The 19,407-nt window shown below is 32.3% G+C and overlaps 1 protein-coding gene across 1 annotated transcript; it reads left to right on the top strand.

Annotated features, from left to right (window-relative positions):
* The first annotated feature begins 12,871 nt into the window (after nucleotides 1-12,871).
* Nucleotides 12,872-19,159, top strand: LOC131851431 (carboxylic ester hydrolase-like). Its single transcript, XM_059201930.1, has 3 exons — nucleotides 12,872-13,130; nucleotides 15,224-16,467; nucleotides 18,728-19,159. The coding sequence occupies exons 1-3, from the start codon at nucleotides 12,954-12,956 to the stop codon at nucleotides 18,984-18,986; spliced, it is 1,680 nt and encodes a 559-aa protein (XP_059057913.1). The 5' UTR covers nucleotides 12,872-12,953; the 3' UTR covers nucleotides 18,987-19,159.
* Nucleotides 19,160-19,407: the final 248 nt, after the last annotated feature.

Below are 19,407 nucleotides of genomic sequence, written 5' to 3'. Positions count from 1 at the left end.
CAACACGTAAATTTCTTGGTCATTCTTCGTTTGACGACTCTGCTTTCCGAATAAGTGGAATAATGAAATATATAATTGTTGAAAAGCGTTTACATTAAGTTTATTTTAATAATGTTATTACGTTTCCAGAGCACCCAATATAGCATCAGAACACCCAGCACGGCAGTGGCTACCGGTCAACAATGAGACCATCAACTATCTGTACATCGGTGGTACATGTAATCAAAAGCATATAGAAGAACTGAAACAGAATCCCTACTCCAAGTCAATGAAGTTATGGACCGATCTATATAACCATTACTATAAGACTCCCTTGAATTATTCTGACTCCGAGAATGAGAGAATCCCTTTTTATATAATATTTGGCATATTATTCTTTTACCTCTGGCTTAGCCGAGTTATTCGAAACTAATATCATTATATTACTTTTCATTACATTCGGCTAAAGCCAACCAAATAATAAATCGCAATGATATGGAAATGCGTAACAATTATGATTAACGAGCGATCTGTCTTTTTAATTTATTGAATTCAGTTTTGTGTAACAGAATGTTATACAAGAATTACACAAAGCAAAGAGCATGAGGTGTGAATATAGATTGACGACCTCAGTGGTCTTGCGGTTTAAGCACACCGCTTTACATCCGATGGTCGCGGGTTCGGTTCCTCGCACAGTTTTTCTGTATATAATATGTTACATACATATTATATATAGAAAAACCCAGACCGACACAAACAATCATGCTCATGAATACAAATGTTTGCGCCGAGCGAGGAAGTGAACCCGCGACCATCGGAAGTAAGGCTGTATACTAAACAGCTAGAGCAACGAGGCCGTCAAATCAATTTTTTGTATATCTATCTTTTAATACTTAGTTGCCAAACGATATGACAGTCTTGGCCTTTTTCAATGTCAATTTTGAGTTCATGTCTAATATTGTTAGTTTATCATCATCTGTAATATACATCGTCTCGACCAACAACATCGTATCATTTACCCGCAACATCTAAAAACACAAATTCTTAGTAACAAGGCTTATTTTTCTTAAAATAATATATTTTTGGGATAAAATAGATACCAAACTATATTCTTAAACTCATTTCCAATTTTGTAATTTCTTATGTGACGTAGTGAAAATGACGTCATCTGTTAATAATGCGATTTGATGCTGTCAACTAGCATTGCAACGCAGACGCAACTTTACATATCGATAAAAAATATAACTATCGAATGTTGATTCAGTGACCTCATTGCAATGTCACTGAATCCCTTTTTTGCCGAAATGACAGCGTGGAATTAAAACTGTTTTTAGAGTAAGAGAAACAATTTAGAAGGTGTTTCTTTTGGTTAAAATATCAGCATTATTTATCTTGATATATTTATTTTATTAAATATTACCAACTCAATATTTGGTTTTATGAAAAAAAAAATTGGTTCAAATTAAAAAAATATGTTATATTAACTGAATATTTTATATAAAATTAGGGTTGTTTATAATATTAATATAATTCAAAAACATTGACGATTTCAACGCACAAAGGTATACGGAACGTTTATGATTCTCTGTGATTTGTTTAAAACAAATAGATTTCAAATAATAGAAACATTTGTTTCAAATATTTACAATTGTGTACAAAATTATGTTTAAAATGACATGCCTATCATATTATTTTTAATTTATACGCTTACATATGTACCGTGTAGAAAAAATATATATTCAAAAACATTAAACAATTTTTTTATTATATAATTAGTTATAAAAGCACGACATATTGTATTGACTGTATCTTATGTTGGTGATCCTAAAAAGTAAATAAATAAATACTTTTAGTGAGGCCGATATTTTTTTTTGTTTTGGACCTATTTACCTAAAACAAAAAGAAACGATAAGGAATTGCCTAGAAATTGATATTAAGTTTATTCTTATAGATATTATTGTATAGATATTATTGTATAGATAAATATTGTTGTATATCTTATAATATACCTAACTATTTTATACTATTATCTTAATGTAAATGTCCTGAAAAGAATATCATTTCATATTCCACTATTCAGTTTATTATATTTAAATCAAAATTTCAGTGTTTTATTTCAAACTTGCGTTACGGGAACCTATTTTTTTTCTATGTTTTAACAGAGCTTGGTTTATGAGTGATAAACCGTGAAGCCTGTGAAGACACCAGGAGACTTCCGCGCTTTTAGGAGGAGCTGGCTATTTTAGTAGTCTTGGCTCTACACGCACACTGGCCCAGATGAGAGCCTAATTGCGGAAAATGGAGTCCAACTTACCTTTACATTTTATGAGTGCTAAACAACTGTCTATCAGTTATTCTTATATTTTTTTATATTAAATACATGTGGAGGATGATAAGATGAGCTTGAGGTCAGGTCAGTTAGCCCATCGTAGTAAATTCACCATGAATTTGTCACGATCTTTTCTAGGGGAACCGCTAGTGACTCGCAATTAACTCAGGGCAGCGCTAATCGATAGGGCTGAACTCATTCGAAACTGTTATAAGTAGGGTTACTTGTAAGTAGGGTTGCTATCCATCTGGGTATTCTGGATATTATGAATATATAAAATTAATAATAATATTATGTATATGAGCGTCCGGGGCAATGTATGTTTTATTGTTTAGTTTTAATATTAAAGTATATTAATAATTTGTGTTTTATTAAAGAACAAAAAATCGAACTGATTATTAACAGAATTTATAACAAACTGTAATTTGTAACATTTAATTTTAAGGTCTGAAAATAAATAAATAGGTGATTTATGACATTATACTATTTTATATTATATTGACTATGACTAAAAAACCTGTTCACATGTCCGGGTTTTTCACGCGTTTAGTACTGGTTTACAAATTTTAGAGATGGCAACCCTACGTACAAGAAATTCAAATTAAAAAAACTAATTCACATGATGGTAAATAGTAACCGTCACCAATATACATGAATAGTGCTACGGGCATCAAGTTATCATGTGATGGCCGTGACACTTTATGCACTAGTTTATCATTTTTGCCTCAGTTTCAAACGACTTTTTAAGTACGAGGCCTACATTCGTAATTTTATCAGTATAAATTAGGGCTTTATTATGAGATAACTGAATATGGTCTGAATATGGTGGAATGGTCTGTTCAGGTTGTGAACACTGATTAAATTTTTTGTTTGCGATAGCATATGCTGGTGGTCACTCTATTCTCCCAAATTTGAATTTTAATAACTGTATTTATCATAAACATGTTCCACTATTATTTGAAAAAAATACGAGCTGAGGTTCCTGTCAGTTCTTCTCATCTCGATATCATTCCGAACTGACGGTAGATTTGACATATCATAAGAGTCTGTAATAGACCTACATGAATAAAGATATTTTGAATTTGAATTTGAATACTAATTTGAACGAACGAAAATTCGTCTGCTTTTTAGCACACACAAAACAAAGTGTTGTTGGTTGTAAATAAAAGTAGGTAAAGATCAATATGGTATATATTTTGCACTCCATAAGGAATACAAAATTCCCTTCATATTTATATGTAAAAACTAGTGTTTATAAATCTAAAATAGACTCCCTCAGAGACAGATGTCATCAGTTTTCTAAACCTTTCATCAAGCTCACAAGAACTAGGGGTTGTTTTAAGTATGCTGTAGCAAAAATTTGGAACGACTTGCCCCCGCCAGTTCGTTCAACACTGATTTTATCCTTACCAATATTTAGGCGCAAATGTTGCAAATGGTTACTGCAAGAACAATCCCTCGTTTCGTAGTATTGTAAACTACTGCGTTGTGTCGATATGTGTGTGTACACGCAAGTCTGCGTCTGATGGTATATCCTTTGATAAAATAATCCTGAATAATTCTTAGTTTTAATTTAATGTTGTAACTAATCCTGAATAATGTTTAGATTCTATATATATAAGTTTGTTATTGTCCAATCTTATTAGTTTGTAATCTTGTTATTGTCAATTTTTATGTTTACTTTGTTAGTTGTAGTTTAGAACTTAACTTAATATGCTATCGTCGTCGTCGATCTCATATTGTATTATTTTACTGATAAAGGCTATAACTGAATAGCAGAGAGGGTGGACTCACTGCCCTCACTGAGGATATAGACCGTTTGGTCTCATTCATTAGTTTTAAATTATATTATTGTATGGGCAACAGTTGTATTGTGTGAAAAGTTTTTGTTTGAGACAAATAAAGATTATTATTATTATATTATTATTATATATCCCCCCTATAAAGGAGATTCAGAGACCTATGTATGGTACATTGGTAGAATCTCCTTTATCATTCTTTATCGTCAGGATAACCTCCACGCAGTTCCCCCTGGAAATCAACGAGCTATATTCTTAGCGAATTTGTCACATCTAGACACATCAAGGTGGGTAGTGCCCACACAAGCATGCATAGAGATCGTAATGACACGACTTTGGCGTTGCGCCAACAATAACAACTAACAAGAACGTTATAGTGTGAAGTACATGAATTTTATGTTCATTGAAACAATATAATACGTTCAGAAAGTAAACAATAACTGGATGTTTTGTCTATGCTTTTTTTAAATAGTAAAATTTATTTATTCCATTCCATTATGAGTATTCACAAAATTGTTTTAACATTAAACATATCGCTGATTAAATGCCAAAGCGCCACAAGACGCAAAACGGTAAATTTTACCGGAAAGCCTATCAAAATTTTCACTGTGTTAATTTTACTATTTTTACGAATCTATAAAAGGTATATCTATGTATTAGCTTTAAAATCATGGGTGTCTTTATTAATATAAAAATTATAACGATTTAGATATCTACCATTTTTGGAAAAAAAAATATTTCAGTTTTTTTTTGCGTTGTGGCCCTTTGGCATTTATTCAGCTAAATATACAGGATATATAGAAATAGAAATAATCTTTATTCAAATAAACTTAACATAAGCACTTTTGTATAGTCAAGTTTTTTTATTCTACCGCTTATTCGGAATGCAGATTCATCACAAGAAGAATAAGCAAGAAACTTGTGTGCTGCTCTTTTAAATAAATATTGATTTACTTATATTTAATTAACAACAAGGATTAGGCATGCGACAATCAACATAGAAACCGCTACGCACTTAATCTCTGTTCAATCAGATAAGATTGTCAACGCTATGCATTTTAAGTTAGATAGATATTTTCTACAAAAACGTTATTATCTTATTATCTTCATTATTATAAAAAGCTTTATTATAAAGAATATATTTTATAACAATTTTTTTCTGGTAAATTCAGTATATATAACAATATAAATGAATGGAACTGAATCTGTCCTAGGAAAACCTGTGTTACCGAATTACGCCCCCACACTCGGCTAATGGGTAATCAGACAGTTTACAACTTTGAAAAGAATTAGAAAAATTCAGACTATAGAACACAGTAGTATATGTGTGCGTGTGTGTATGTGTGCATGTGTGTATTTGTGATGATGATGATCTAAATCTGTAGATCAATAGACTGTGGTTACGGCATATCCTGGATATGTAAATTTAAATCTTAACTACAGCATATTGCTATGTAACTGGTAACTGTGTAGACATGTCTTATCTGTGGTGGACAATAAACGTAGCAATGTATCAATTTGTAATAAACACTTAATGATATGACCACCTTGTTGTGGTCTTTCGCTAATTAAAAATGCTGACTATCTCTATACATTTATTATTTACATTCATTTATTTTCATGCTTAAAACTGTATAGTACCTATACTGATACATACAAATTATGTCTAAATCGATAATTAGCAATATGTACAGATTCCACATAATAATATAGTATATATTAGATTATAGGTGTTTTCTCTTAATATGTAGTAACATTTTTGTGACATATTCGATTTCTAGCACTTGTAAGATACATTCATATTTATTTATATATAAAGAATGGTCACTTTTATCATTACTAGTTACCCGCCCCGGTTTCACACGGGTGTCACATGTATTACTAATATAAACGTTCGTCTTGAATAACGCAGTCTGTTGTTAAAAACTTCATTGAAATCCGTTGCGTGAATAAACCGCGGAAGCGACTTCATTTTAGACTATGTAAAGATCTGTAAGAGATCATGGATCTAAAATTGGAAAACTATATAATGTTTACACCACAGTAACATTATACGCGTTGAATAAAAATCTAATAAATTGTTTATTTATTTAAGTCAGGCAGCTAATAGCCCGTATTATAAATACAGATAGACTAACATACATATGAATAAACTAAATTAACCATTACTGCAAACGACTACTTTGTTGACAACAAAGATAACATAATATTGTTATTGAGATTTTATAAAATTATGGTTTTGAATATGTAAGTTGATGGTGGATTAATAAATAAATAGAATAGAATAGAATAGAAAATCATTTATTCAAATAAACTTAATTTAAGCACTTTTGAATAGTCATAACAATTTGTTTTTTATCTACCACTCGTTCGGAAAGCTTTCTCATCACAAGAAGAACGAGCAAGAAACTTGTGTGTTGCTCTTTTAAATAATCCTTGTAAGTTTACATTTACAAGTCGAAACGTGTGAATACAAACTACCAACAAGCACTAATTTTTGGGTCAAATATAATCATGCAATAAGATTAAATCAGTCGTAGTGATAAGAGCAGACCAGTCCCTACAAGCAGCACTCGTTCACGAGTATGACGGATGAGCCAGCCATCACTGCGCTCGACCATATTTTAGGGAGCCCATTGACCCGGCCCACCACGCCGCCACATGTCTGGACATTTTAGTGAGCATGACTACTCATTCCACACGACCACGTCACAGCTACAAAAATTACTATATGGTAGTTACAGTATTCGCACTTTACATAAGGATGCATGCGGCAATCAATACAAAAGCCGCTACGCTATCATATATCAAGAAAGCAGTATGAAAATTAAAATTATAACGTTGTCCGCAAATAAACTTATTCTTGCTATATATTGCTATCATCTATAAATTCATCTATCTTATAATAGGCTTTTTTACATAACATTTGTTTAATATAAGATTTGAATTGCCTCTCTGTAAGATTTAGCATAGACTCTGGCAGTTTATTATAGAATCTTACGCAATTACCATAAAATGAATTACTAACTTTGTGTAGACGGCATTTGGGTAAAATTAGCTTATTTTTATTGCGTAAGTTTCTACTTGTACAGTCTTTAAGTTTCTTGAAACTATCTAAGTTTTTCCTTGTATACATAATATTTTCATAAATGTACTGTGAGGCAACGGTGAGGATATTTGATTGTTTAAAGCATTGACGTAATGACTCTCTAGAACCCATACCATAAATAGAACGTATGGCTCTCTTTTGTAAAATAAATATAGTATTTATATCGGCAGCTTTACCCCATAGCAGTATGCCATATGACATAATGCTATGGAAATAACTAAAATATACAAGTTTTGCCGTCGCCACGTCTGTTAATTGCCTTATCCTTCTAATTGCATAAGCAGCAGAACTAAGTCTACTGGCTAATTTTGAAATATGGGGCCCCCATTGTAACTTCGAGTCCACTGTTATTCCTAAAAAAACTGTATCATTAACAAAATTTACTATTTCATCATTAAGCAATAGCTGCGTATTTACTTGTTTTACATTAGGCAGCGTGAATTTAATGCACTTAGTTTTGTTGGAGTTCAATAATAGATTATTACATGTGAACCAATTTAGTATAGCAGAGATAGCATAATTTACATCGTCTAATTGATTACATTGGCGACCAATTTTAAACACTAACGAAGTATCATCCGCAAATAACACTATATCTGCAACTTTCTCTACCATGTAGGGAAGGTCATTTATATAAATTAAAAAGAGAAATGGGCCTAATATTGAACCTTGAGGAACGCCCATTTTTATATTAGTTCCCTTAGACTTTACACCATCAATATCTACAGTTTGCACCCTATCCTCTAGATAAGTTTTCATTAGACTTAGGTCATTATCTCTAATACCATAATATTTGAGCTTGTACAAAAGTGTTTCATGATCTACGCAATCAAACGCCTTCGACAAGTCACAAAAAACGCCGAGAGCATCCTGTGAGTTTTCCCATGATTCGAATATATGTGTAATAAGCGCTACACCTGCATCAGTAGTAGACTTGCCGGCAGTGAAACCATATTGCTGACTGTGAAGCAGTCCGTTATCCCTGAAGTATTTTAACATTTGGTTAAACATAATTTTTTCAAATACTTTACTTAGAACTGGCAAAATAGAAATTGGTCTATAGTTGCCTAGCTCAAATCTATCTCCAGATTTAAAGAGTGGAATTAATTTGCTAAATTTCATTAATTGAGGAAACACGCCATTATCAACACATTTATTGAAAATAGTAGCTAGATAAGGAGCAACAATATCTATGAATGTACTAACTACTTTAACTGACATGTCCCAGAGATCTTCCGTATTTTTTAAATTTAACTGTTTGAATATTTTTATGACATGAAAAGGGCTGACATGTGAAAATTTAAATGTTAAAGAGCAAGGGCTGACATTAGCCTCCAGTAATGTTTTTGCTCGAATTGGAGATGAGTCTAAAGAAGAAGTAATATCAATCGGAATATTAGCAAAAAAATCTTGAAAAATATGAACTATATCTTTTGTTGCTGTTATTAACTTATTGTCATAATTTAATGAGAATTGATTGCAGGCTTTTTCAGACCGTCCAGTTTCTTTGTTTATAATTCCCCAGATGGTCTTAATTTTGTCAGAGGACTGATTAATTTGTTTATTTATAAAATTAGATTTAGCTGCAATACAAACTTGTTTGAAAATTTTAGAGTAATTTCTCACATAAGTTGTAAATTTGTCATCAAATCTATATTTTTTTTGATCATATAAATCAAATAAAATGTTTCTACTTTTAAGTATTCCTACTGTTGCCCATTCTGTAAATTTAGATTTAACACAATATTCTCTTTTCTTGAAAATATTCTGGTATTCTTTTGACAAAAGACTAATTAACTTGGTGTAAAGAATATCAGGATTATTAAGACTGACAGATTGTAACTCTAAGTCTAATTTATATTTAACCGTGCTTTTGTATTTATTAATATTGTAAGCATTTATTTGTCTTTTTGATCTTTTATTATTGGTATTTTTTTTAGTCTGATTACTAAACTTAACAACTTGACTACAGTGATCCGAAGGAAGTTTATTTATTATTAATTTTTCAATATACTCACAGTTACAAAAAACATTGTCAAGACAAGTAGCAGTCGTAGCGGTTACACGAGTGGGTTCCTGAAAGACATTACTCAAATTAAAAGACTGAAATAAACTAATAATTTTTGTACATGTGGGTGTATCACAAAGAATATCAACGTTAAAATCACCACACACAATGATTTTTTTACTGCTATTAAATACTTTTTTTAATATATCCTCCATCACCTCTTCAAATACATTATAATCACTATTAGGAGGCCTATAAACACATATAAGTATATAATTATCTAGTTCTATACATGAGATTTCTGTACAACACTCAATAGAAAGTCTAACAATGTCAGCACGTTCCTTTACTTTAATATTATTTCTTGCAATTATCATAGACCCACCTCTGTTAACTGACTTTCTATTGAAGCAGCTGACAACATTATAATTATTTAAACTGAACATCATATTGCTTTCTTTAAGCCAATGTTCAGTGAAACAGATAATGTCAATATTGTATTTTTCCAAAAATAATTGTATAATTAATTCACTGCCGGGAAAACTTTGTATGTTCTGATGAACAATTACCAATTCTAATTGCTTTCCCTTTGTCTTTGTTAGCAGTTTAAATCTGCAGTCAAATTACTTATATCACTATTTAAACAAAAATTAATAGAATCATTTGTTATGTCACAATTTTTATATTGAAGTTTACCATGTAAACTGTTCATGAAGTCAATATTATAAGCCACTAAAGTGGCTATTTTATTCTTAGAAGATTTAGAAAGATACATTGTATCTTTTGTCAAATAAAAATCACTAATAAAACTATTAGTGTCAAAAAATGTAAAAACGTCACTATGACGACATGTCAATGTATGTAATAAATTATTAAGGTAATGTACCTTATTGTTAATTTTTTTATGATAATGGCTACTTGTATAAGGAAGAGCGCACAATACAATCTTATATACATTCAATTGTAACAAATATTGAATACCTTTAATTATATCCTGTCTATTTAATTTAATACTATTACCAAAAAATAACACAACTGTGGTCATTTTATTCATTTTAGTAGATTTAATTTTGTTAATAATTTGTGCAAATGATGCCCCTGGCATACAGTAATTTAATACATCACCCTTAAGATGATACTTCAATATAGATCCAAAATTACAGCCTATTCTGTCAGAAAACACCATTGTGCTACTTTTAGGAGTATAGTCACTGACACAAATCCCCTGAACTTCATTTATCTGCACAGTTGAAACTGAATTATTATTTGGCAAAGTTGAATGATCACATGTACAATGTTTAGTTAATGACTCAAAACGGTCAGCATTGTATTTACTGACATCAATCAAATCATCCATTGCCAAAATATGCTCCTGGATTTGTTTTTGTGAGATAGTATACTTGTTATTTAAATCATGAAGCGATGATTCTAAACTCTTTATTTTTGAAGTTAGGTAACTTGTATCCATGTCATATAACTTTTGGCTTTCCACTAGTTTATTATTATACTTATTAATATAATCATGCAATTTTAAATTGTTTAAACTAGTTTTTTTCAGCAACTGACCATTTTTGGAACGTTTATATAATATACTCCGAGTCTTAGTTATAAACTTTTTTAATTTTAAATATTTTTTTAATTTATTATGACTCATCATACATATGTTATTATTATAGTTGCCCTGTGATGTGTCGCTAGTAAGGTCAATCACAACTGGATGGCTGCATGGAACTGAAGTAGAAGGAGGCATACAGTCGACACTAATAAGCTCATCATATAAATTACTAATCTCATTACTTTGTTGAGATTCAAATTTTGTGTCAAGATCATTAATTTTAAGATATGCCTGCTTTAACTCAAGCTCCAACTCAGTGATACGCCTCAAGGCTTGCTCATGTGTATCACTACATTGGTGAAAGCTACTTAATAGTTCTTGAAGCTGATCCCGCTGCTCAATAACTTCCTGATGACTATTATAAAGTTCTGACAATTCAGATTTTAATTGTGTATTTTTATTTATAATTTTTAAAATTTCATCTTCACTCTCTTCTCTCTCCCTGATCAACTTGTCACTGAGATCTTTGGATGCCTGAAGTTCTTGTAGGGCCACTTTAAGCTTCATCTCTGTCTGCCGCGCAGTTGTGGAACGGGTAGATAGTGACATTATTAAGAATATAAATAGTTACTAGGGAGAGTGAAGTGAGCTATTTCTAAAAGAAGCTAAGTATTACAACGAGAACAGCAGCTGAACCTTACTATACAGTTTAAGTGTTAAAATTGTGAATAAATTCTCCTAGGTATATTATATACAAGTTATATTTGATAAATTGATAATCTAAATAAACGTTTTAACTGAATAACGAAATAAATGTAGATAAATTGTGCTCTATCCCTTTAAATTATAATAATACAAAGTATAAAAAGACTTACAATTAAATTAGTGGGTATTTTTTTCCTTCGACGTATGCAACAACCGAACTTCACTATAATTATTATTAATTTAACTTAATATGAATATTTTATGTAAAACTTGCAATGATTATGAGTTTCTTGGGATAAATCCAACAAACAATTGCAAAATAATTTTGAATAAAACTTAGTTGTTCACGAACAGTTTGACAGATGGATAAAGTGAACAGTAAGATGACAGACAAATAAAGAGAGATATAAACAATATTATAATATAAAATAATACATATAATCATCTACTGGTGCCCCGGTATACACTAACCGCATCTTAGACCCGCTTCTGCCCTTGTCTCTACAAGATCTACAGACATGTGTGGAACGGACGCGGCTCTACCGCCCTGCTCAGTCTTAGGGTTCTAGTCCGCCGTTCACACAAAAAAGGACGATGGACTGGTGCGCCACATATTCCATCTCCCCCCCCCCCTCCCCCTCACAACACGTGGCGGTCCAATATACATGGTCATCGCGCATGTCTTATAAATAAATGGATCTTGATTCTGACTCAATAATCACTGTAAATGTATTACATTTTTATTTTATAAATTGCGATTGCTCAGAAATGCTGGTTGGTTTTTTTCTTTCTTTACGCGGCAAAATGTTTCTGACTGACTTGATGAATGAACAATGATAAACAAACCAAACATTAATGCGATAGATCTGTAATCTGGCTCCATATCGCATTGGATTGAAATACATCTGGCGTAATATAGACATGTCCAGTGTTTCTTTCAACTTGACTTCAACAATTGAAAATAACTTGTTTGTTTTATCAGTCATTAAATATATATTTATATACGGTCATGTTTTTGTTAGCAACCGGTTCTTGACCGTAATTACACAACACTGAAGAGTTTAAAAAAAGATTATTGAGTATAGATAGATAGTAGCGTTGCAGGTATGGCAACCATATGAAAATCCTCGTGCAAACACGATATTTATGATTTTCGAGAACATGTTAGTATAATATTTAGAGCGTTCAAAATGCTATGATAAACGAGTGCCAAATTGAGCTAATGTACGAGATTTTATTGGATTTTTTATTAATTCCTGCGTGGTTAAGTTGGTTGATTAAGGCTGGCAACTCTGATCTGTTATCAGTTAACTGTTATCACCCAATCACATAGTTGATAGCTCTATAATAACCATTTTTACTATAACGATTCAGTCATACATGAAACGTCGCGAACGTCGCACGTTACGCGCGCGCATGTCATATTAATAAGTTTGTGAATCATCGAAATAAAGTATAAGATTAGCACAATGTCTACTCTTATTTTGTGGCTAGTGGTCACTAGTATAATTGGTGTACATTCGCAAAATTTATCAGTAAACACCACACAAGGTTTAGTGGCAGGTGTAAAAGCGGGCGACGGAGATTATTACACTTTTTATGGTTTAAGATATGGTCAACCAACTTCCGATGAAAATAGATTTGTGGTACGTATCTTGTTTTCTATGTAAATATAAAAAGCACATTACATAAGCGATTAGAGGTTTCGTGTTTGAAATTTTAAAGAAATTATATAGTTAGCAACATTTCATAACTGTTAAATAATATCAGATTGATTACTTATCATTTTATTAGTCATTACTGTATTTATCATTGCTCGTATGATATCACAGATATCGTATGGGTGCAGTACAAATGTTTAAATTCCTCGACTTTACTGAACTATAATATTCATGTTTTTTTTGTGGACGATAATGAAATGCTATGGTATGGTTAACGGTTTACGCAAGTGGGGCACCAGTGGAGAATAATAAGATATAAGGTCAGATTAGTTAGCCCATCGTGACAAACTTACTAGGATTTTATCACGATGGTTTCTAGAAGTAATCGCGTGGAGGTCGACCGAACATGGTAAATTGGAGATTACTAGTTCCCATTACTAACAATGCCCTTTCCCTCTATTCAAGTATTTACTAGGAATGGTATGAATGTGGTTTATCAGAAATGAAGTCAAGAGTAGTTTTTAGTTTAGATTTGGTTTATCGGAGTAGTATTAGGTTAAGTAAATAAGAACATTGTTCACTTAATCAGCCGGTCTAACCTTATTAACTCAATCATTGAAAATTAATATGTTGTACAGTCAATCAAATTAATTACCAATCCGCTTATCGAATATGATACTGCAAATTTTAACTATAAAAAGGATTGCCACGTGTTCAAAATTTAATGTAAAAGAATGTTTTAAAAATATAAAAGAATGTTTAAAAATCGAACTCAACTAAACAAATTATTGCATAATAACAATTGGAAGGGACAAGACGATCGACAAGTGTAGTGGACTTATAGTTCGCGACGGCCATAAACATGTTTGTACAAGTTGACTGCGGCCGGCGCTATTCGAATGTTCAATTTCCGATATAAAACGTCGGATCTGTAGAGCTATTCTGTAAGCATCACTTTCGGATTCGAAATCGAAATCCGCGGTGAGGTTAAACATTGGTATTCTGTAAAACTCGATAGCGACTAACAGTCCATGCTCGGAAGGCGCACCTCCATCCCGCTGTCAAGCCTGTGGACTGTAGTCGCTAGCGAGTTTTATAATACTAGTTATTTTACTACAAATACAGGCAAACTCGATAGCTCCGTAGGAACTTTATATTCTCAAATGGATACGAGTATCTTGAGTGAAGCGATGGGTGATGACATGAGTTGATAAAATGCTTACAGAATAACAAGGTGTAAAAATAATCGGGAATTCCGACTTATCGGAATCGAACTCATTGCTTTATAATACATCAAGTATTTATTTACGTATAAAACTCGTGATTCACTCTATCTGTTAAGGAAAATTGCATTAATATCCGTTTCGTAATTTAAAAGAAATAACTAAACACATATATATATATATATATATATACAATACATATATACAACACAAATTTATATTATTAACCTATAATTATTCATTAATTGTATACCAATAATATTAAGAATGAGTTATCCCTAAAATCCAACTTTAACGATGATACAATTAAGACAATGACATCATAGTAGGTATATATATACATATATAGAATGAACTGTTTACTATTATAATATTGATCTACTGTTGATATCATATACTGAGTATATATATTACTTGACTGTCTTATCTTATACATAAAAAATGATGGCCCGGGTCATTGACTCATCAACCACATTAATCCCTTGAACCTACATTGAAACTTTTTTTCACATGTACTGTTTATAAGAAGTAAACGAGGATATGAAAGGGTTCATCGAAATTCAATTCTTAAGGAGGTAGAACAAATGTTTAGCGTTTGTATGGAGAAACAATATTAAGTAGACATTCCGTCTTAGTATTACATTTCATACAATATTCATAAAAATAAATAAGTACATGCATATGATTTTTTTATGAATCAGCCGCGAGCGTAATGACGCTCGCGGCTGATTCATAAAAAAATCATATCACACTAGTGAGCGAATCAAATCACAATAGTGAGCGAATTCGCTGGCAAAAGCTAGTCAGATATAATATAATGCAATATTTAATCGAACAATCTTCTATTTTTTATAGGCACCTAAACCCGCTGAACCATACCCAGGCGAATTTCACGCAGTTCATAAAGTTACTTGTGTACAACCTACTGCACAAGGACAGTTAACAGGCAGTGAAGACTGTTTAGCGCTAGATATTTACACTAAAAATGAAACAGCTGGCAAACCTGTTATCGTTTGGCTTGAAGGCGAAGGATATTTGTCCTCTGAAAAGGAAATTTCATTCAGGAGACTCGTTGTGGAGGATCTTGTGGTGGTATCAGTAAATTACCGTGTCTCTATCTTCGGATTTCTATGTCTTGGAGTTCCAGAGGCTCCTGGCAATGCTGGCCTTAAAGACGTTATATTGGCATTACAATGGATTAAGGAAAATATAGCCAATTTTGGAGGAGACCCGAATAATGTTGTACTACTTGGACACGGATCTGGAGCTGCAATAGTCGACTTGATCACAATGTCACCACTCTCGCAAGATTTGGTACACAAAGCAATCGCCATCAGTGGATCAACAGTAGCACCTTGGGCTTTATCCTATGATCCGGTCGGTTCCGCTGAACTTGTAGCATCAAAACTTTCTTACTCTGGAAAAACGCGAAGCGATTTAGCAAGATTACTAAAGACTACTCCAACAAATTTATTATTTCCTGCTCTTGATATTCCGTTTACAAACAACACTGTATTATTTGCTCCTTGCTTGGAGAATCCTGACCTACCTAACGGTTTCCTTTACGATGCACCAACAGACATATTAAAAATTGGTAACTTTAGTCATATACCCTATTTAGCTGCTTACACCGATAGGGAGGGCACAATAAGAGCTGCAGAATACAATGATTGGCTTCCCAGAATGCAATCAAATTTAACTGAGTTTATTCAAGTAGATTTGGAATTTGGTTCTGAAGCGAACAAGACGGATACGGTGAATTCCATACGCGAGTTCTATTTCCAGAACAATGGTAGCACCAGTAATAATAGTAATATCGACGTAGAAGACTATTTAGATTACCATGGAGATACCGTTATTCGTGTGTCAGTATTAAGAGGTACCAAAGCAAGAGCTGAAACGTCGAGAGCTAATGTATATTTACTCGAGTTTGCTTACCGAGGTTCGACAAACGATGACTGGGCATATCCCCATATACCACTGAATGGTGTAAAACACGGAGGTATTCTGGAATACTTATTTGACATCAATATGAGCGTCCACGGTACGAATGCATCAACGTCGCTCATCAACCATGTTGTGTCGTTTGCAAAAATCGGGTGAGTAAATATTACAGTTTTTTTTAACTAAATTACAGACTTGTATTTATGTTACCATGCCAAAACAAATTGCTTTTTGTTTTTTTTTCTCTCTTTGTGTATTTGTACACGCAGATTAGTATAAATTTAAATTATGATTTAACTGGAAATTCCGTAACATTTATTTTTAATTTCAGTTCAATCGGTCCAAACCAAAATTTAATGTTTTATTAAACATTGTTTAAGATTGTAAAAAGTCGAAAATTGTCTGTACGTTAAGAATTCACAGCTGGATGACTAAGGATAAAATTTGTTGTGGGTCAAAATATAGCCTAAAGAAATCTCAGGTAGTTGGAGTACCTTTAGATGTAATGAGAAAAAGTAGTATTTTTTTCTGACTAATGTAAATTTAAATTATTGAAATACTGGATGATGTTCTAAAATACCTATGTACATTATACATTAAGTGCGTACAGCAATACCGAAAATCTCAGTAACTAATCAAAATGATCTCAAATTTTGATATTATCTGAATTGTAAGCGTACACATTTTACATGTATGATTATGTGTATGTATGTATTTTTACATTGCATCTTTTTCTTTATATTACTGTACCTTGGGCGTGTGCCGTTTAATGAACATAAAAAGGTTATCTATCTATTTTATATCATACTCGTTATACCTATATCGCATAAAACGAGTTATTTTATGTGTATGTATTATCTTATCTTAATAAACGCGAAAGTTTGTGAATATGGATCTTTCTTACTCTTTCACGCAAAAACTACTCAATGGATTTTAATGAAACTTTACTGTAATATGGCTTATGCATCAGAATAACACATAAGCTATATTTTATATTAAAATTTAACACGTGTGGAACCTTGTGCACAGCTATGAAATTTGAAGTGTCTGTTTGTTCTTGCTAATTTCTGAAACGGCAGGGCCTATTTTGACGACACTTTCACTTTCTGATAGCTAAGAAGTGAATTACTTATTTTGGAAATTTGTTTATTTTTATATAAAAAAAATCATTGCCACGTGGATGAAGGCGCGGTTAACAGCTAGTATGGGCATAAAGTTGTTGTAATCTTATATAACATTAGTATTGTATTATATACTTATAGAAAAGGAAAAAAATGTATTCATGAGTATGACTTTTGCTTTAATCTGGGAATTTTCCACTTATTTTGCACATATTTTCCGAATAAAAATGTATAAATGTGTGTAACAGTTATCTACTGTCCACAGTATAGCTCTGCTTAAAGATTAGATAGCGCTTTGTAGGTTATCCTTGACGGTTATTATTTATTTTGGGTGTCATACACACCCATTTGGTAGCCTCGGTGCTCTAGTGGCCAAGCACACCGCTTTAATTTCGATGGTCGCGGGTTCGATTCCTCGCACGGTACAGACATTTGTATTCAAAAGTATGATTGTACAACTAAACACCCAGACTTTTACCGGTTTTTACCGGTCTGGGTGTTTTGTTTTGTTTTCTATGTATATTATGTATAAAAAATATCTAAGTATTTATATCAAGTGTCTAGTTCCCATAACACAAGCTCTGCTTACTGCTCTAGATGGCGCTGTGTTAATTGTCCAGTATTATTTATTTATTTATATTTTTAATTCAATGTCGTCCCCGTGGGTACCTCTGTCCTATTTCAACCGCCAAACAGCTGACTTTGAAAGATGCATTTCAGTTGAAAATTGTAAAACAATCAGGATAAGAGTTACATTTTAAAGTCCGGCCGCTCAGTTTATATTGCAGGTTATCTGCAGGTGTTGTTTTTGTAGTGATGTGACCAAATAACCTTGAAACGGACCAGTTTCATGTGGTTTGACTTTCAAAAACTATTGTTTTTATATTTGTCAATTCGTTAATAATTATAAATTTAAGCCCGATATTTATACGAAATTATTAAATTTTTAATGTAAATGTGACGCAAATTGTACGTCAGTCAAAGTTAGTCCATTCGATCCCGACCTGTTAGAAACGGAAAGTGAGTAGCCGAACTATACTCATTGATACCGCATGGTAACCGGAATGGACACGCTGTGAACACTATGACGTCATCTTGTTGTTTTTACTTTATGTTTTTAACACTAAACTTTACTACAGTTAGAAATTTACAAAAAATCAATACCAGGTAAGAATGGGGGGTGTACCCAAAACCGAAAAATATGGCAAGGGGTCAACGACACAAAAAAATCCATCAAGTGTGTTACCATTAGTTAATTTTCTACTCCATTAAAAAATATAATTATGTTTTTCAGAACACCCGCATTGAGCGCTGTGTCTTCCCAGCAATGGCAACCGGTCAGCAACGCTGCCTACAACTACTGGTACTTCGGTGGTGCCATCAATCAACCCCATAGTGAAGAACCGAGACAGAATCCACACTCACAGAGAATGCAGTTCTGGAATGATCTATATGACAAGTACTATAGGGCTCCGGTTCGCGTGTCAGCTGCGTCCAAGTATAGCATTGCTCTGCCTTTGATTATTTTTATGACAATTGTTGCTAGTTTCTAACCTCTCTAATTATTTGTCACAGTAAATGATGTCACTGTAAATATTATAAATATACAAATAATGTTATCATTCAAAATTGAGTCATGGGTTTGTTTAAAAGTGCAATGGCGTATCATTTATTTTCTAGAACAATTCTTGCATTGAATTTCACAACAATATTAACAATAGAAACCTTAGTTTACTTTATAAAAAAAAATTACTTTACCATCAATAGGACATATTATACTTGACATGTATCTATGTTGATAACATACCTCTAATCCGCATTGATAAAGCTGAGGATTTTTTTTAATTGTTTGTTAAAAATTCTTTTGGTATATCATTATACATGAACATCTGACATCACCTTACAGCCAATATTAGTAAAGACACAAGTACATCATTAATATCACTTCATCTTATCTTATATTTAAATTCTCAT

Source organism: Achroia grisella, unplaced genomic scaffold (assembly GCF_030625045.1).
Source record: "Achroia grisella isolate CSIRO2021 unplaced genomic scaffold, CSIRO_AGI_Agris_v1 utg783, whole genome shotgun sequence".
NCBI classification, from domain to species: domain Eukaryota; kingdom Metazoa; phylum Arthropoda; class Insecta; order Lepidoptera; family Pyralidae; genus Achroia; species Achroia grisella.
Note: the sequence above shows the minus strand (reverse complement) of the source record. Positions and strands in the feature narration are given on the sequence as shown.

Excerpts from the sequence above, each read along its gene's own strand:
- LOC131851431 (XM_059201930.1), top strand. The coding sequence starts at position 12,954 with ATGTCTACTCTTATTTTGTGGCTAGTGGTCACTAGTATAATTGGTGTA. Across the intron at positions 13,131-15,223 it reads CCGATGAAAATAGATTTGTG|GCACCTAAACCCGCTGAACC; the intron begins GTACGTATCTTG and ends TATTTTTTATAG. Across the intron at positions 16,468-18,727 it reads GTGTCGTTTGCAAAAATCGG|AACACCCGCATTGAGCGCTG; the intron begins GTGAGTAAATAT and ends TATGTTTTTCAG.